Source organism: Delphinapterus leucas, chromosome 13 (assembly GCF_059928025.1).
Source record: "Delphinapterus leucas isolate spDelLeu-1000000601 "Yukka" chromosome 13, BTC_Dleu_Yukka2, whole genome shotgun sequence".
NCBI classification, from domain to species: Eukaryota; Metazoa; Chordata; class Mammalia; order Artiodactyla; family Monodontidae; genus Delphinapterus; species Delphinapterus leucas.
Window position 1 is genome coordinate 73,954,018 of NC_143141.1, and position 20,512 is coordinate 73,974,529.

The 20,512-nt window shown below is 43.6% G+C and overlaps 1 protein-coding gene and 1 pseudogene across 2 annotated transcripts in view; both read right to left on the bottom strand.

Annotated features, from left to right (window-relative positions):
• Nucleotides 1–20,512, bottom strand: part of DRC1 (dynein regulatory complex subunit 1) — a 50,337-nt gene that overhangs the window by 5,336 nt on the left and 24,489 nt on the right. The window contains exons 8-13 of the mRNA XM_022574260.2: nt 15,046–15,185; nt 11,927–12,061; nt 11,355–11,587; nt 8,638–8,750; nt 7,376–7,465; nt 6,745–6,831 (exon numbers count right to left, since the gene is read on the bottom strand). Coding sequence (XP_022429968.1) covers nt 6,745–6,831; nt 7,376–7,465; nt 8,638–8,750; nt 11,355–11,587; nt 11,927–12,061; nt 15,046–15,185 — 798 coding nt within the window. The remainder of the gene's footprint in view (nt 1–6,744; nt 6,832–7,375; nt 7,466–8,637; nt 8,751–11,354; nt 11,588–11,926; nt 12,062–15,045; nt 15,186–20,512) is intronic.
• On the bottom strand, nt 4,601–6,826 carry LOC111174983 (small COPII coat GTPase SAR1B pseudogene; annotated as a pseudogene). Its single transcript, XR_016395506.1, has 2 exons — nt 6,745–6,826; nt 4,601–5,736 (listed from the first exon to the last, which is right to left on the bottom strand). The product of XR_016395506.1 is annotated as a small COPII coat GTPase SAR1B pseudogene (transcript).

The following is a 20,512-nucleotide window of genomic DNA, read 5'->3' on the forward strand; positions in this document are numbered from 1 at the left end:
ACAGAAACATCTTTATATAAATTAATGCTTAACAATCTGTATACACTGTAAAACAATTGTTAAAATTCACACTAAGATACTAGTGCAAGCAGTGGTGTACAAAAGTGTAAACAAGGTTAGTGATGAAAATCTTATCACCGACTTACCACTTCAACATACTCTGCATTCACTCAAATACTGAAGGCCTCACCACGGAAAACACTGATCACTTTTTGCGGTACGCGGGCCTCTCACTGTTGTGGCCTCTCCCGTTGCGGAGCACAGGCTCCGGACGCACAGGCTCAGCGGCCATGGCTCACGGGCCCAGCCGCTCCGCGGCATGTGGGATCTTCCCGGACCGGGGCACGAACCCGTGTCCCCTGCATCGGGGGACACTTTTACAGTTATGTGACTATATCCACCCTGAGCGCTCTTGCCTCAATATGGCAACTGATTATGAGTCCAGGTTAGGAGCAGCACCAGGGAATCCAGAAACCCATGTGAAGTTGGCCATTCTGATGTGAATCTTTATACTTGATAATGAAAACAATTTCAAGGACAACTTGTATGTCAAAAACTGTAGAACTGTCATCTCCCTTTTCCCCCGAATATTTAAAACTAAAATTAAATCTAATTCCCCCGCTTCATTTAAAATACACGCTGAAGAAGAATTCATCCACTCCAGTGCGGCTTTTCCACAGATAATAATTCTGCATGAAATAACTCAAAAACCTTTCCCATTTCTGTCCTAAAATCTATGTGGGGTGGGGGCGCTCCTGAAACAAAGTTTACTTTGAATAAATTTGCTTACTTTACTGTGATTACTTTGGGTTCTGTCTGAAAGTGTGGTTAAAGCCCAGAACAATCAATCAGAGGTATTAAATATATTAGCTATTTAATATTCTAAATTATGAGGACAAAAATTAGCTAGTTCAAAACTGCATCTTCAGTAGACTCTGTAGATTCCCTTTATACTCAGGGATATTTTTATCCAGGTGTGGGCTGGGGGTATGTGAGGGGGAATGGTTACAGGGTTCAAGAGTAGAAACATGGTCTTAACAAAATCCCAATCACTTTACATAGAGGCACCGTCCTATATTTTTAAGAGCTTGTTCTCTTTCTTTTCTTTTTTCTCTTTTTCTTTCATTCTTTCTTTTTTTGTTGTTGTTAAAAAGCACTAATTTGCATTTCAAAAGGACAATGATGGAAATGACCAGAAACATCAATATGGAGCTTTGGGAACTTAGTCCTTAATTGAAGATATACTGTTTTCTGAACTCTTAACTATTACCAAAAAAAAAAAAAAAAAATTAAAGGTTTATAGAAAACGTTTAATTCCCTATTAATTTTGCATCCAGAAATTTGTATTTGCTAATCTCTATTTTTCTCATGCTCTCTTGGAGACTTTTTGAAGCTTCACCAACTTTTACATATGTTTAAAAAGATCCAAACAGGGACTTCCCTGGCAGTCTCCACGATTCCAATGCAGGGGACATGGTGATTCCTGGTCGGGGAACTAAGATCCTGCATGGCACGGCCAGAAAAAAAAAAAAATCCAAACAATATACTCTAAATAAAATCAACACTAGATTTTCTGAGATACTTCCTTTTATATTAGCTATTTTCAATGTACTCTGGTCAAAATTTATTTGGCAATAGAAGCCTTGCAAACTTCAGTCATGTAAGTGACTAATAAGACTGAAATGCCACGTTGAGCCACATACCAAGTAGAGTTTCAGAAAATGTAAACCTGTCTCCTGAAACTCTCAAATCATGTCAACTAGAGGTATTCTGTTTTTAACGATGGAACTTGTGAAAATGTTGGGTTAATCAAATCATTTTGCAGAAGGCAAGAAACACTATTATCACAGCCATTACTCTATTTTAATGATTTATAAGTAGCTTATGTGCTGGAAAGCACTACACAGAAGTGTGAGCCAGTTGAAAACTAAAGAAAAGAAACAACGTTCTGTGTATACATTGTAAACCACAGTAAATGTGTATATGTACACAGGCACACAAAACGAAAATTTAGATCTATGCAGGCAATATCTGAATTCATACTTCTTTGGCACTCAAGGATACTGGGTCAACTAAGCCAATGGCGAAGAATATTTTTTCCTACGCTTTAGGAAATATCTGTGCCCCAATTTTTAAAAAATATAATCTTCGATCTAAAAATTCACCAAGATAAACTGGAATCCATCAATTGAAACAGTTACACAAAACTATAATTAACAGCAGTCATTGAAACAGGTGTGAGGTTAAGAATCGCTTCTTTAAAAATATAAAAGCCAGGGCTTCCCTGGTGGCGCAGTGGTTGGGAGTCCGCCTGCCGATGCAGGGGACACGGGTTCGTGCCCCGGTCTGGGAAGATCCCACATGCCGCGGAGCGGCTGGGCCCGTGAGCCATGGCCGCTGGGCCTGCGCGTCCGGAGCCTGTGCTTGGCAACGGGAGAGGCCACGGCAGTGGGAGGCCCGCGTACCGCAAAAAAAATAAATAAATAAATAAAATAAATAAAATAAAAAATGAAAGCCAGCTGAGGCCCTCTATTTTTAGAGTTTTGGACTTAAGATTTTAAAACATCTTTTGAACACTTCCTGATTTATATGGAATCCAATCTTAGCTTGTATACAATAGTGTTAATTACATTTTCACACTTTACAGTGGGAGGAACAAAATTAACCTGTGTCCTCAATACTACCATTTACCCAGAAACTACTCCGCAAATGTGCACGCTTGCACAGGCACATACAGAGTGTATGTTTTCCCCATGTGCTTTTACTGCTTCTCGGCATTCTCTTAACTTGCTTCTTCTGAAGGAAGCAGTGACTCAGTGTATATGCTCTGAGGAGATCTCAGAGCTATATGGTAAGCCCAATGGCTGGGGAACTCTGAGGCCCATCTCCCTCAAGCTGGCAGGAAAGTACAGCTTAGTTTCCAGAGGTTCAGGCCATAAGACTCTTACATCATTGGGAAAATATCCAGTTTAGCTGTGGTTCACAAGGTGACTTTGTTCCTTTGATGCCAGTGACAGACCTAGAATGAGAGTTCTGAAACAAGATATTTTGTACCAGAAAGCAAATCCCCTCTAGAGAAACCAGTAAGCTTTTTCCTTTATACCAATTTATAACACAAATAATTAACTTCTCAATGATCACAGTAGATACTAGGAAATACTTGAAGAAAGGCATGTCCCTGTAAATACTGAAAAGATACCAACGACAAGAAGCAGTTACTCTTAATAAGGCTTAATTCTGTTTAGTCAAGACATTAAAAATGAGTACGTTAAACATATCTGGCAGAATAAACCAAGAGGCTGAAATATAATTTGCTACTTTTCCCATGGTGCTACTGATGTTTCTAGGCAGGGAGAAAGCTTTTTTATTTTCGTTTAGAAGGAAGCTGAAAGTGAAATAGAATAGGTGAATTCCTAAAACCAAATGTCATGGTGAAATGACCTTGTTGGTTTAGCTAACTGGTAATTCCTTCCAGGCATGTCCTTCAATCCGTATTTGCTTCACATATTACATTATTGATGAGAGAAGGGACTACAGTAACTGTGATTTGGACAATAGCTAGAGAAAACACTAATTCTGATATTAAGATCACTCTTGATGGAATTGGAGCAATCTATTCTCAATGGAATTGGTTAAATATACTATAAAACCTTGGTTTATGACAAAGAGAGGAAATCTTAAGCTTGACAGTCTTTAAAAATAAATATTTGGCACTTGTCTTTCAGCTAATTATGGGACTGTCCGACATATGGAAAAAAAGAACTCAATTTCTTAGGAAATTAAAATGCTTTAAAAAAGCTAACTAAAATCTTATTAGAAAGTCTATCCATGAGGCTTGCAGACACTATCACGTGGCAAGCACTGTATCTAAAAACAAAAGCCTTTTGTGCTATAAAATGAGAGCTAACTGAGAATAACTTAAAAAATAAAATTAAATATATGGATTCATTTTCTTTCCACCAAGAAATAAAATATGCCAAAAATGCAAGAGCTGGAGGATAGGAGCAAAATCCCCAAACATCTCAGTGACAAATGAAGCAGAATAGGCTCTTTTTCCTCAGGTGCAGGTCTCCACGATGAAACCGCGCACAAGACTCTCGTTTGCCCTGGAGAGTACCATTAAGTACCAAGAGACCGGGGAGTACCTCTAAATGTGGGGAGACTGCTGCCTGTCACTACTTTCGGTGAAGAGCCACAGGACACCAAACCGGGCGCCAGTAAGACGGAGCACTTCAGAATCAGACAACGGGAGTGGGCTTTCAAACCAAAAATTAACCTTGGGTTGTACCAGAAGCTGTGTTTTTCTGCAGAAGGCCGATCCCACAGGGACTAGGACATGGACCCCATCAGCACTGGTAATGGTAGTGTTACAGATAAAAATACACATGATTCAGAGATAAACGTGGTATAAGGTGCCACCAAACACAACTTGTCTCCTGGAAAATACAAAAGCCTCCAGGAACTTAGGCATTATTCTAAATATTCTGAAGCAATCTCCTTTCCCAGTAACCCCCTCATATAGATAATATTAAACATGCAAAATTTCAGAGCATACTAGCCAGATAAGGCACATTAAAATGAAACATTTGCCCAAGAAGGATGCCAAATATTAGGGTTTGCTTTATTGTATGACGTTTGCATAAGAAAAAATAATGAAAACTGTAAGGCACCATGCAATCATCAATAAGCTAATTATTAACTGTTCACTTAAGATAGATGGACACATAATCTAAAATTTTAAAACTAGTTCCAAAAAAGTACATAAAAAATTTAACATGGTGAACTTTTAAATATGGTTTACATTTGTAGTTTCATATTGTTAAAAAGTGCTTCAAATGTAGTCTGGAAAGTTGCTCTTTAAAAATGGTGCTGGGGGTAATGTCAGATTATAAACTGTAGAAACTAATTATTTTTATGGAATTAGAAAGCTAACATTGTGATATTCAAGCTTACTAGAATCAGTTTTCAATTCTAACTCAAATTAGGTTGATAAAATATTAATAATCTAAAAAACATCTGTTTTCTAACCAACAAAAGTCTATCGAATTCAAGTTATGCGTGTTGAGTGATCAAATCTCTGAGTAGGCCTGAATGGTGAGACCTTGAACCGATGGGGGCTGGTGTTGATCAATGTACTGCATCATCCAGCGGAAGCCTTCTCCATATCCTCTTCTTTTGAGCACACTACACATGAAAACTTCTAAGGGCTGGGCATTCAGTTCTTTCAGAGACACACTGCCCTTTCCTGTTGTCTGACCATATAAACCAAACATCTCTCGCAACCTCTCTTCACTGATGGCTTCAGGCCCGTCAGTCTTATTCCCAAGAATCAGTATAGGCACATTAGCAACAGTTTCATCTGTCATTAGTGAATCAAGTTCTTCTTTTGATTCTAACAGCCTTTCGTGGTCTACACAATATACCAGAAATACAATGCCGTTGATAGCAGGAAGGTAGTTTTCCCACACTCTTCGAGCTTGAACATGTCCACCCAGATCAAAAGTTGTAAAGGTCATGCCAGCAATGGTTAGTTCTTCTGAAGTGGGATGTAACATTGGGACATGTTGTCCAAGTCCGTCATCTTTTAGCATGTGTAGCAATGTTGTTTTTCCCACATTATCCAATCCAAGAAATACCAATTTACCAGTTTTCTTATAATCCTAAAAACTGTAGCACACTGCTGAAACTACTGTAAATCCAGTCAAATATGAAGGACATAGCCAAATCTTATAGGGTCTGCAATTGGAGAGAACACAATTCCTTGCTTGGCGTCGGCCCTACTCACTCCGACACCAAACTGCAAAGAGCGATGGCTGCCGCGGCCCTAGTCCCTAAAAGTTACCTTATTGCCTCTTCTAGGAGGTGTTTGTTCATATCCCTTGTCTGTTCCATTGACTTGTGGGTCTTTATCTTTTTTTTTTTTTGCGGTATGTGGGCCTCTCACTGCTGGGGCCCCTCCCGCCGCGGAGCACAGGCTCCGGACGCGCAGGCCCAGCGGCTCATGGCTCACGGGCCCAGCCGCTCCCGCGGCACGTGGGATCCTCCCGGATCGTGTGGGTGGGTCTTTTTCTTATTGGTTTATGAGAGTTCTTTATATAGTAAGGAAATTAGCCCTTAACTGTGATATGAATTAAAAATATTTCCCCCCTCCTGTCATCTGTATCTTAACTTTGCTTATAGTGATTTTTGCTCTACAGAATTTTTTTCATGCAGTCAAATATGTCCTTTTTTTGTTTAGTGTCTGTGTTTTGTCCACTCGGCCAACTCTTTTCGGAAGCATAACAGGATACTCACCCTGGGGCTAACAATACTAAAAACATTTTTTAATTCAAGTTTTAATTTTTATATTAAAATTTTATAATATTTTTAACATGATGACTTCCTCAAAATAGTGAATTACAATCAAGATAGGTATTAAAAATGGGCCCTGCTTTGCGGGGAAGTGCTACGGCTCAAAATATTCAGAACTCGGTGAGCCCAGGTCTCATGTGGCTGAGGCCTGGCTTTGAGGGAAGGCCCTGGAAAAGACTCCTTGGGCCTTAGTATAAGAACAGCATCTCATCGCCAGCCAGACTTCCCTTTACAAAGACAAAAAGTAATAATAACAAGGGAAATGCTGGGTTAGCTATCCTTGACAGAAAACCCTCACTATTTCTCCAGAAGTATTATTCAAAGGCAGCAATGCTCTCTGGGGGCTTCCAGGAGAATTTTAAATGCTCTCTTTTTTATTACATGTCACTTTACCTGGCTGGGAGGTGAATGATGAGCTTGGTATTTGAGGAAGAAGTTTACCAGTTTATACAAGTCATCCTCATTTTCGATTCCAAGGGCCTGAGGGAAAAATAGAATGACTGCTCAAATACCACACATCAAGAAGCGCCCCTCTCCACATGGCTCCGGGAGTCAACAGGCCCTCAGCTCCCGAGAGCAAGGGGCTCGCTCCCCTCAGCAGCCCCAGCGCCTGCCACGGCCCAGAGTACAGGCCATTTAAGCCCGGAAAGCTCAGTGAATCTGGACACGCACATCAGAACAGAGGAACGACGCTCAGGTCAGGAACGGCTCCATATAGGCCTGGTGGGCACGAGAATGCTAACGGGGCTGAACCCACATCTCAGTTTAGGGGCGGAGGGGAGAACCTACAGCTGAGAGCTGGGCCATAAGAGAGGAACTGACAGAGGAAGGGGTGGGATGGGAGACATCAATGCGACTCTGAGGCCAATTCGTACATGGAAAACAGGTGAAGGAAAGGATGTGACAGGGAGCCGGGGAAGCCCCGGGAGCCCCGCATCTACTCCTGGGCTGAGGCAATGCTGGAAACCCCAGGAGGCTGTCTTTACCCCAGGACCCTCACCCACTCAGCCCTGGGGGGACTCACTGAGAAGATGGCATCCAACTTCAGCAGGTAACACTCGTTCTTGTCCAGGGGCAGGAGAAGGCTCAGCAGCTTGCTCTCTATGAGGAAACCCTGAGGAGAAGGAAGATGACATCTCCAGTCAGAGACAGGGTTCAGGACGAGTCCCAGGCCCCGCATCCCCCCTCTGGGTAACTAGCCAGAGCAGAAGCCCAGGGCTGACACATCGGGCAGCAGGACCCTCGGAGGGAGGCCTTCCCGGGATGCCTAAGAGCCCTTCCCAGAGACAAAGCCAATCCTCACGATGGACTGAGTTCCCCGCACCTCGCCCACAAGCCATGGGGCGAACACCTGAGCTCCTCGCCGCAGTCCAAACGTGATCCAGTCCCGTTCCCACCCGCCCATGTCACTTCACTCAAATGCTACTCCCCAGACATCTATCGGACACAGCGGTAGGCAGTGAGCTGGAGGAGAGGAGGGCTGGGGGGAGATGGAGACACCAGAGCAGAACACGGTGCACGTCAAGTGCGGGGGTGAGGGGGGAGAAGACTGGGTGCCCGCTCGGAGTGGGAACAACGCGTGGGGGAGGGCTCCTTGGAGGGGTGGCCACCGGCAGCAAGCCTGCGGACAGAGGGGGGCACCCGCCGGCCGCCTCCTTCAGCTGGAGCTGCCCTCGGTGGCAGGAGCCCCCCCCTCGTGCCCAAGAACTGTCCCAAGTGGACTGAAGGCTGCCAATCTTTGTGCCACCTGCTTCCCATCTCAGAAATGAAAATCAGCATAAACACCAAATCTGTTTGGGTACAATAAGACTTCTAGCTGGACCAGCTCCAGCGAGGCCTTTACACCAATTAGTTTTGCTAATATACAGTGAAGATATCCAAGGCCTAACACCCCCAGAGTAATTGCAGGCTCAGCTCCCAGAGAAAGGCCACCGTCGGGTGTGGCCACGCTACTTGTCAGGTGGATGCACGGAGGCGAGACGGGTGCCCTTTCTCTCGCAGATGAGCAATTGTTTAGCATTTCTTTTTTAATTAGCAGGAGCCCGTTGGCTGGCCTGGGCCAGGCTTGCTGACCACTAAGGTAGAGCCTGGTGACCAGCCAGGTCAGCTCTGGAGCACGACAGCCTCTCCACCACCCCACGAAGCCCAGGGGCCGCCCCCAGCACCACCCTGAGGGCCGGTCCACTCCTGCCTCCAGACCACCTCTGGCCCGTCCAGTGCCATCAAAAGCAGCCCTCGAGAAGGGCAGGAAGTCGGCCAATCCACCCGCCAGCAGCCCAGCCTCACCGACTCGTCACACAGGAGCATCAGGATCTTCCTGGTAGTTTTCGCTGACACTTGCTTTGGCAGGTCCAGGTACGACCCTGGTTCTGAGGCGGCCTCCTCTGCCCCCTCCTCTTCTGCAGAGGGGCCATAGCGAGGAGAGAGAGAGGAAGAAAGAGAAGGTGACTCCTTGGCCTGCTTCCCTTTGAGGAACAGTCAAACGGCTTTCCTTGAGGAAATGTAGGCCTTAAAAGGCCTCTTTAAGGCACTAGCAAGTTTCTTTAGCTGAAGAAAAACCCATCACGTGGGGAGAGCAAAAAGGGAGGTTGGGGATCGAAATAAGAGACTATCCGGAGAATTCTGCCACCCTTGGCCAGCCTAGAAAGCCTCACTCTTCCCAGTTTCATCTACCTGGAAACACCATACTCAAAATCCAGCCTTGACCAGGAAGTGGTACGGAGACCGTGAACCTGTTTGTTATTTGAGAGAGAACTCTAACACATCCACCATGTGGTTTCTAAACCTGCAGAAGATTAGAAGCAGCCCATGAAAATGCAGGAAAAGTAGCTGCCTCACAGAAGAATAGTGTCAGCACGAACTGGCAGCTGGTAGCAAGAGCAAAATTTTCCTTAATGAAAATTTTAAGTGTTTTAGGCTATACATCCCTCATCTGAAAAGAGTAATACAAATCATTGTACTGCCCAGGTTTTACTACTTGCTCAAAAGGTAAAACAAGATAATATATATGAAAAGATTTTGAAAAGGACAAGAGCCAATTGCTGGTGGAATGCAAAAATGGTACCATCCCTATGGAGCAATACCCAGAAAAATTACAGAGGCATTTACCCTTTGATCCCAATAATTCACAGACAAAAACATGAAAACACAAATGCACAAAGCTATGTATTGCAGCAATATTCTAACAGCAAAAACGCAAAGAAAACTGGAGATATCCCAAACAACCATCAACGGAGGACTATTTGAATAATTATAGCCCAGTCACACAATAGAGCACCAAATAAAAAAGGAATGAAGAGTATTTCTTCTTCCTACTATAGACTCATCTCCAGGATATATTGTACGTGAAGAAAGCAAGGTGGAGAAAAGCATATGTTCTCATTTACCTAAAAATTGGTTTATATAAAGACATACACAGTTGTTTATAATTTTAAAAAGTAACAGAAGGATAAACCATAAATTATTAAATAGTTACCTACAGGAGAGGGACAAAAGAGGATAAAAGCTATACTTTATTGAGTATAACTTTTTTGCACATTTGACTTTGGAAACGTAAATATTTTACATAATTATAGAAGAAAATTCAATTGTAAAAGAGCAAAATCACTAACAATCAAAACTAACATGAAACAAGAAGACCTAAGTGTGTATACAGTTGGTGACATAACCACATAGAAAGCATTCCAAGTGATTTTAAAAGACAGTATCTGTGTGTACATCCCTAGTAGGTTGTATCCTAGGAACAAAAAGAACTCTGCAAAAGAAGTTTAAACTCTTTTTAGTAATCATGTGTTAGTGGCAGGGTTGCTCTTTTATTCTGAGACTATTTTGTGGTACCGTAAAAACGTATATGAGCGATTATTCTGAAGGCACTGAGTATGAAGATTTTCAAGTTAGGAGAAAGGAGATACACCCTGATAAGGTTAAGTAAAAAGTTCTGGCATCCTGATGATTAAGAAGCATTAGGATTATGTGTTAAAGATAAAATAAATCGTGTATCATAAATACATTATTTATTTTATGTTTATCCTTAAAACATAATCCTATACCTTCGGCTCACCCACTGAGAAGGCCTGGAAACAATGACCAATCAAAACAGTGAGCCCTCCAGCACCCGGACTGTGGTTTCAAAATGCCATTCCCTATATAAAAGGACAAAGTCTTCTTGGAGGAACGGCTGATTCCAGACTTGAAGCAGGAAAAACATAACGTGAGCCTGGAACATCTGGTCATTCTGGAAAGCCATGAAGCTATCAAAGGCTGCTGGGGTTGTGTCGAAAGGACCCAGAAGCCGACATGGCCAAAGATGGAATAAGTAGAGCATTAGTAAGGATGATAACTGTAGTAAACCGAAACATCACATTTGTTTAAACCCATGTGTTCATAAGGAAAAATTTAAATAAAACCTCATTGGTCACCTTTAGAAGATGCTAGAGCCCCCGTCTATTTATTCTGAAGACTAGCAAACAGGAAAAAGACTAAGTACTCTCCTGCTTTTCCTGTGCAAACTGTATCTCAGGGTAGCAAATAGCTGACGGGGAGAAGATTCTCTTTTCAGAAGGGTTCCAGCTAATAAATGAAGGCAGAATGATGGAACTGAGAGCACCATTTTGCTGCAATCCCTAATGCAGTTAATGGATCTTAGACAATGGTTATCAATGGTTGCTAACATCACAAAGGGAGACAACTTGGCATCAGTTTACCCCAATGGAGGTAGGCAACAGTGTATATAGGAAAACTAAAGTGAACTTGAATCTGATCAAGCTTCTAGATCTAACTACCAGTTTATAATACAGGGGAGAAGGTAAAGCTATAAATTAGAGGAAACTTAAAAGTCATATCAACCAATCATGCTCTCTGGACCTCTTAAGCTATGAAACCTTATCCCCCAGATAAGGGAACTGCTTTCAGTTCCCTTATCTGTAAAAGGAGTGGGTTGACCCGATGTTCTCAGAGGGCCCCTCCACTCCAGCTCGAAGATGCTATGACTCTGTTCCAGTCACCTGCTTCCATCAGCACTTCCTCTAAGATTTGTGTGGCCGACTTCCGCTGCTGCTGAGAAATTGGTCCCACATTCTTCAGGAACCAGAAGTCAGGTGCTGTCCAGGGGAGCCCCAGGTGATGGGTATGGATGACCCTGTCTACATCAAAGGCTCTGCTTATCAGGTCTTTTGCCTCCTCTTCATTCATCAGCCAAATCTCCCGAAACTGCTTGTCATCAATGAGAGCGAAATGCCTGTGAAGGAGAGTTATTGACCGGGGCCAGCTGATTCCAGTGCCAGGCCAGCCCCCGTCCCCACCCCCAATTAGCAGCAGGGCAAGGACCGAGGCAGAGCTGTGGGAAATCCTGAGCCTGGCCCAATCCCTGAGCCCCTGATTCTCACCTGTGAGAACAAGGCAGGTGACATGCAAGTAAAGGGACAGGAAAGACAGCACAAAGGATTCTCTGGTGCCCTGGTCCAGCTCCCAAGAAGCAGGTGATATCAAAGTCTGATGAAATCACCACCGCTACCAGCCCTACCCCTGCAACCTCTATCCTAGGGCACATGCCTTGGGACCCAGGTCCCTGAAATACCTCATGGCTTTCTGCATCTCCTTGAATTGCATCACAAGGCGTTTGTAGTCTGAGGTTAGGGACTGGTTCTCCTCCTGAAACTGCTTTACCTGCTTGTTATATTTTGATCTCAGATTGTTAAGTACATCATGAAGGCTGGGTTGAAGAGGAAAAAAAACGTTAGTCTGCAACTGAATAGAAGCTGCAGTGCGTGTTCCTCTTATCTGCTATCTAAATCTAGGCTCAGACTTGTGGAAGGTTGGGGTGGTGGGGGAACCCTCCCAGATATTTCCCCAAACACAGCTCCAGCTGTGATCAAGGAAACACAAGCAACAGGAGGAAATTGGATCATCCAGAACTAAATGCATTTAAAACAATCCATGAGCCCAAACCCACCAAGAGGCAGCCTCTTATTCAACAATGTGACTAAATCTTCCTCAGCACAGCACTTGTCAGGGTCCACACCTAGTGCTGACTCACAGATTTAAACAACCTACCTCAACTTCTGAAACGAGGAAAACAGAAAGGAAAAAAGTAAAACTGCATCACAAGCCTATGATATATGAGTCCCCCATCCCGAAAGAGCTGATACTGTTAACGAGTCCAATAACTCATTCATTCATTCACTCACTCATTCATCAAACATGAAAGGTCTCTTTTGTGCCAAGGATATGTTTGAATACCAAGATGAATACAAGGATATGTCTGAGTACAAAGCACTATCAGTCCAGCCAGAGACAAAGACAAACGTTAATTACAGAACTGTGTGAATAGTGCTACAGAAGAGTTCCACACAGGGTGCCAGGGGAACCTGGCTTGCAGGAGAGGGGAGTGGTCAAAGGTTCCAGCACCAGGAGACAGAGCTATGACCTGCCCAGAGCACCATGAACACAGTCAGGCCACCGATGCCCAGCTCACTGCTAATAGCTCTGTATATAGAAACTTGTCAGATGAAATACACAGGCATGGCTTTTAGACCCAAGACCAGACTTCAGACTTTGCGTTCCTGAACAGACATCTTACGTCAATGCCTCACTTACACAGGCACAGGAAGGTTTGAGGACTGACATAGTTTCAGTTTAAAAATTCTAGGGACTTCCCTGGTGACACAATGGTTAAGAATCCGCCTGCCAGTTCAGGGGACACGGGTTTGATCCTGGTCCGGGAAGATCCACATGCTGTGGGACAAGTAACCCCGTGCACCACGACTACTAAGCCTGCACTTTAGAGCCCACGAGCCACAATTACTGCAGCCTGTGCTCTCTAGGGCTCACGTGCCACAACTACTGAGCCCATATGCTGCAACTACTGAAGCCCGTGTGCCTAGAGCCCGTGCTCCGCAGCAAGAGAAGCCACTGCAATGAGAAGCCCGCGCACCGCAATGAAGAGTAGCCCCCGCTCGCCGCAACTAGAGAAAGCCTGCGTGCAGCAACGAAGACCCAATTCAGCCAAAAAAAAATAGAAATAGAAATTTCCCTCTTAGGCATTATTCTGAAATAATAAGAAGGTCTCTAAAACACACTGATCATCCCTATTTTCATATCCAGAAAATGAGACATTCTGTAAGATAACTGGCTCAGACTTTTGAGCAAATAACTGGCTCCACCCCCCCCCCACACACACACATACATCAAGAGAAGAGGATACAATAAGTATATAAGTATCATGTAAAAAGGAGGTTGGCAGGTGGAGGGGTCCGGGGGTCTCATAGATCAGAGAGACTTAAGGAACTTAGTTTAACAGCCTGATGCAATGCCTGGACCTAGATGAGATGCTAATTTGGATAAACCTACTCTAAAGGATATGTTTGGACAACTAGGGAAACATGAATGTGATCCAGATATTTAGATGAAATGAAATTTACTGAAATGGAAAGGTAGAGGTTACTGACTTTAAAAAAAGGCAGATTGCAAAACAATAGTTGCAGTATGATGTCATATCTATATCTATCTGTATACCTAGAGAGAGGGAGAGAAAGAGATACACTTAGGGCTTCCCTGGTGGCGCAGTGGTTGAGAGTCCACCTGCCGAAAAGAGGACACGGGTTCGTGCCCCGGTCCGGGAAGATCCCACATGCCGCAGAGCGGCTGGGCCCGTGAGCCATGGCCGCTGAGCCTGCGCGTCCGGAGCCAGTGTTCCGCAACGGGAGAGGCCACAACAGTGAGAGGCCCGCGTACCGCGCAAAAAAAAAGAAAAAAAAAAAAAAAGAGATACACTTAATCTCTGGTAGGAGGAATATGGCATTTTTATGTTTTTTGTTTTGTTTTTTTTCTTTTTTTGTGGTACGCGGGCCTCTCACTGTTGTGGCCTCTCCCGTTGTGGAGCACAGGCTCCAGGCGCGCAAGCTCAGCGGCCATGGCTCACGGGCCCAGCCGCTCCGTGGCATGGGGGATCCTCCCGGGCCGGGGCACGAACCCGTGTCCCCTGCATCGGCAGGCGGACTCTCAACCACTGCGCCACCAGGGAAGCCCTATTTTTATGTTTTTATCTCACTTTCATTTGTGGTATTTTCTAATTTTCTATAATGCACATGTACTGCTTCTGTAATTACAAGTTGAGCATTACCCAGATAGCCGGGCGCACATGAGGAGTGACACTTTGACATAAGTACTTATGTTGGCATTATTTGCAACAGCAAGAGATTAGAAGCCATCGAAATGTGCATCAGTGTGGGACTGGGCAAGTAAATCCTAGCATGTCTATGCAGTGGAATACGAGGCAGCTTAAGAAATAATGTGAACCTTCTCTACGAACGGGTATGGAAACATCTTCAAGACACAGAACAGTGTGTATAGAATGCTATCGTTTGTGTAAAAGCAGAAGGGGATGAGACTGTCTATTTGTGTTTGCTTGTACGTGCATGAGGAAATTCTGGACAAAACAAAAGAAATGAATAATGGTCACAGAGGTGGGACAGAGGACCCAGATAAAGGAGGGATGGGAGACAGACTTTTTGCTGTAAACTCTTTTTGGGGTGTGGGGAGGGTAGAACCAGTTGAATGTTTCCCCCCCCAAAAAAAATATTTTAATAAGAATTGGTTATATTTTTAACAGTTTCTACTCCTACAAAAGAGTACATACCCATCCCTCTTTTCAGCACAGAAAGGCCCAGAACAAAGACGCTCTGCACACTAGCTTACCAGTTGATCTTCCTCTTTTGCTGGGATTTAATCACTGTGCTTTCTTCATCTCTCTTCTTCAGCACCTGGAAGCTGTACTCTAACTTCTCTTGGTTTAGCTGATAAGTTGCTTTCATTTGCTGAAGCTGTTGCTCAAGAATCTAAAGTTAAAGTTTAAAAAAATAATCCTAATTGGCCCTGGTACAATTTATCATGCATGAGGGTCCCTGGTTGTTTGTTCTGGAGTCGTATCAGAGGAACCTTAGGACAAGTGTCTCCACCTGAATTCTTAGAAAATTTATCATTAGAGGCAAACTAAAGGTCAACTAGAAAAAATACAAATCATTCAAGTGCAAGCTAAAGCCTACATACTTAAAGTCTAAGAGAGATCAGAGTTAGAGCACAGTTCAAGTACAGCTACCTCTCATGCTCTGCTCCAGGCCCTTCAGAGAACAAGCAGCCCCACTAGAAAAACCATAAGAGTTAACATGGCCACAAAAAACCTGCAAGGTCCCCACTCTGACCTTCCAGTTGTCAATGTCAGTGTTTAGCAAACCGTGTTCATTTTAAAGGAGGATACAGGCAACCATCCTTACTATTTGGATCATCATTAGTTGTGTTCATTCATTCAGCAAATATTTATCGAGTGCCTATTATATGTCTGATGCTTTTCGAGGTGCTGCTGGGAAAACACAGGTGAAAAAGGCCCAGTCCTTCCCTGTCTAGGAGAGGGACAGATGAACAAGCACTGGTGACAAGAAGCAAGATCAGGGTAAGCACAGGTATGGGACCAATGAGAGGAGGGCTCTCCCGGGCCCTGAGGGCAGGGCAGGCGTCCCTGAAAAGATGGCATTCGCATGTCTGAGGCCTGGAGAATGAGTAGGAGTTACTCAGGTGGAGGGGAGAGAGGTCTAGAGAGGCAAGGGTAAGCCAGGTGCTTTGGGGAAACCACGAGCAGTTTAGGACGTGAGGTATGTAGCAGGGAGGGAATGGTAGAGATGAGGCTGACAGAGCAGCAGGGCCTGACGGAGCTAGGAGTCTAACGCTTTATCCTTGAAGGCAAAGGAGGGCCACAAAGACGTTAGGGGGAAGAGTGGAATTACTGGTCCACGCAGGGTAGAAAGATCCTTCTGCAGCTGGTGAAAAGGATTAGGGAGGGGCAAGGCTGGAACAGGGCAAATACACTGGCTCGCTCCTGCCTTTCTCAAATGGAGGTGCAGCAATGGAAGATGCAATTAAGTACAATCAGATCTGGATAAGGCAGCCATGTGACATGCCACATACCACACTCTTTCAAGCCTCCTTCCCATCTGCCTCCACTCGACTACAGACCCTTGCCAAGGAGTCAACAGAGGAAGGAAGAGATTCCAGACTGCTCTGGGTCATCCTCAAGGAGCAGAACTGGCCAGGAGGTGATAAACAGGAGAACAAAGGCGATCACCCATCATCAGAGGGTTAGTCATTCCCACCTTCCCTGTGGAGTCGGTGATCCCCACACTGTAACTGAGGGAATTAGTCACCTCAGGATCTGTTTAGCTACCCCAGAGATTTTAAATTTTCCATTATGGGACAAGAATTGAACATCTCCTTCAGAACAGAAGGCCTGTTCTATCTCTTCTTTAACAGGTGGTCAGTGAAGAACCATCTTGGTCACCAGGATGATAACTAATAGTACCTCTCAATTTCTCCACTTTCAGTCAAATTTTTATTTACTTTTTTCTAGTTATACGCTTTTCTTTGCAAAAACTTTTCCTCATTGTGAAAGTAATATTTGCTCATTGTAGAAAACACAGAAAGTACAGTAAAGGATAAAGAAGGAGACATAGGAGAAGGAGGAAGAATAACTACCCATAATTCCACCTCCCAAAGGCAACCTCTGTTGACATATTGGCCTGTTCCTTTCCAGTGTTCCTTACATAATTGAGATCCAACTATACCTACAATTTTATATCCCACTTTTCTCCTTTACTATTACAACTTAAGAATTTTCCATGCCAATCAAGTTTTATTAATATAATTTTAATGGTGCATATTTTTATATTATAATTTACCCTATAGGAAATATTTATGTTTACCATATACCATAATGTTTTACCATTTCCCTACAGTATATACATTTACAAATGTATAAATACATTTACATTGTTTTGATAATCTTCAATATTATAAAATAATGGTGGGAAGAATTACATTTAAAACTTTGGGGGTATTTTGTTTATTTCCTTAAGGTAGGTTCTCAGAAGTGAAGTTCAAAGTCTCTCCACAAAGCCATTTACAGTTCACAGCCCACTGGCCGTGTGCAAGTCCCCGCTTCCCCACCCCGTCAGCTCTCAGCACTGTGCAGGGCAGGCCCAGCCCTTGGGTAGGGAGCTGTCGGGAGCCGCCCCGCACTCCTCCTGAGCAGGATTAAAGTTTAATTTAGAAATTCCTGACTTGCATATTATCCCAAAGAGCCTATGGAAGGTTCTGAAGGCATAGCCTCAGCTCAAGTGCAATTATCTGGGATGGTCCCAGCCTGAGCCACTGCTCCGGGCCCTGGACCCTTCTCGGGATGACTGTGAGTGCCGAGTGGGGAAAGGGACTCTCAGCAATTCTTCCTACAAAGTCATGATGATTTATGCCGCCGTGCTCCAAACGAAACCAGCCCACTACTTCAAGTGTGACCAGCCCTGGACACCGGGGAGGCCATTCGTCAACGTGGCTTGGCACAGAAGTGCAATAGAAAAGCTCCTTGTTGGATGGCGACAATCTGAGAAAGGGTGAACACTCACAGAGAAGGAGGGTCTCCAGAGCTGCTCTGGATTTGGAATGACAATGAATGAGTACCAGGCTTTGCTGGGACAGAGGCACCCAGGAGCCCCATGACCCTGAGTGCCTGGGTGTCTGCTCTGACCATGTCCGGTGACCTCCTTCTTCCTAGAGCTTTGCAATGAGCCCCTGTCACTGAAACAGAATTTCCCAAACTTACTTGGCCATACAACAGTTTTTATGCTTATTTATACTTATAACACAGCAGGAGCGCATGAGTTATAAATGTGAGAGCCCTACCATATGAATTCTCGTGTGAATTTCATTCAAAAGGTAGATTATTACATAATAATAATCATGTAAATGGACTCTATTTTTCCTACATAACACATCTTGAAAGGAAACAAATATCACTGGCATCACTTTTTTTGTTGGTCTTGTGAAACCACCACCAATATTTCACCTAGCTGAACACAGTTTACAAAACTCTGAACAAAAGTAATTAGGCCATGCCTTTTTCTTTGTGACCCGAAGGAACTTATTAGCACCGCACTCTAACCAACTGAGCCAAGCAGCCACTCGACGTGGGCTGAAAGACCTTAAATCTGAGCTGAGTTTATAGACAAATATATGTGTATAATAATTATAATCCGCCACCTGACTGTTTTAATTTACGGTGTTCTGCTTGTGCACGCAGTTGAACTGTATTCGCCGATTTTATTTCCTCTTGTTGAAAACATTTGCCCCTGCTCTTTGCTAATGCTCTTAGGGAACTGAAGCCTGGAGGAACGAGCGATACAGCATACACACAGATCAGATCGGCCCTCCCTTCACCTCCGCTCTGTCCCAAGACCACCACAGGGCGCTTCATGTTCGTGATGCCACTTAGGAGTGGCTGGCAGCGCTGTTGATGAATTTACAGAGCTAATCACGGTCTCCTGCCTCTTGCAGTTCCGCGTCTACAGCAGGCAATTACGTGAATTCTGTTACTCACTATTTGTTTGCAACACCTTCTGCTCGTGATAATTTTAGTACCGGTGACTCTATTGTTAATTATCACAGGTTTTAGTATCAATATATAGCTGTCCTTGATTGTCATACATTGAGTATAGTTTCATATTAAAAAATTGTAACCTGAAGTGAGAGAGTGGCATGGACATATATACACTACCAAACGTAAAATAGATAGCTAGTGGGAAGCAGCTGCATGGCACAGGGAGATCAGCTCGGTGCTTTGTGACCACCTAGAGGGGTGGGATAGGGAGGGTGGGAGGGAGGGAGACGCAAGAGGGAGGCGATATGGGGATGTATGTATATGTATAGCTGATTCACTTTGTTATACAGCAGAAACTAACACACCATTGTAAAGCAATTATACTCCAATAAAGATGTTAAATAAAATAAAGTTTAGATATTTTTAATACCAAAAAAATTGTAATCGATCTTGTTAAATGCTTGTGCTTATTATTCAATTATCCAAAGGTATTTTGCAAAGTTGTACTCCGTGTTCCCAAGACTAATGGCAAAACATCATGGTTAGTTTGGGGGAATAATTTATAAAGATTACAATCTAACCTGCCACAAAAATCCTTCAATGTTGCACGTACTCCAGGTGTTGATCGCACCTCCCTTTTCCCCTCTTTTTCCTGGGGCAGTAGGAGCAAGGAAGCTGCTTTCTGGAGCCATCTCCTACCCTGGGCTGATGCCGCCGGTTGCCAATGCCGCCGCAGCAGAATGGAAATTTAGAACAGCCTTTCCCTCTGGCCTTCTCAGCTGATTCTAAAGACCCCACTGAGCCTCTTTATCACCGATCTCAACCCTGTGGGGATGGGAGGGAACCCCTGGATTCCATTTGGAACTGCAGACTCTCCATCCCACACTCTTGCTTACCCTTTTCTTCCCTGTTGCTCACTCTTTTATACTATTTATACTATTTATGCAGCTTGCTTTCTCACTCAAAAGATTGTAAATTCCTTAAGGACAGAAATTGTATCTTATTTATTTTTATGCTTTGCACCCTGTAAGTTCACAATACTTGTTAAATAAATAACTTGTATTTAAATTTTTGTGATGAATATCCTGGTATTAAAGTTGAACTAAACCATTTCACAATTTTAAATGAACAGGTAAGGCCTAAAAATAAAAACCATTTGCTTCCTGCATCAAGAACTAAGTGTTTCTAGCAGTTTTATTTTGGGGTGGTGGGCAGCAGTGGTAAAATCTTCGTTCATTGCTAGTGTGACCTTGCTAGCAGTAAGCACTTGAAAAGTGCATCTTCTTATTTTTACTTCTTATGCTTCACCTATCAAACCATATCTATGTGTATTGGATCCTTTGTATTTTTGTGGTTTGCAAAAATTTTAGTTCCATATTTTAGAACTGACACAGTGCTATGAATTAGTGTTAGGAACTGAGCTGCATGCCGTTATCTTTTTGACAAAAATCGACACTATTTAACTTTACTATCTAGTGAATACAGCTCAGAGGCACTATGATAAAGTTCAGTCTACTAAAATATTCCATATATTGCAATATGGGTAATCCCTGATTTGATTACCTTTTCCCAGCTAAAGGGTGGAGTGTGGTACAGTATACTCAACTCTAACACAGGAAGGAACTGTTACACAGAGGAACTGCACACTCTTTCCCACTCTGAGAATCTCCATCTGCCTGCCGCCTGCATACCCACACTCCACTGTTAGTCCATCCAGACAGAGGGAGCCAGGAAAGCCAGGTCTCC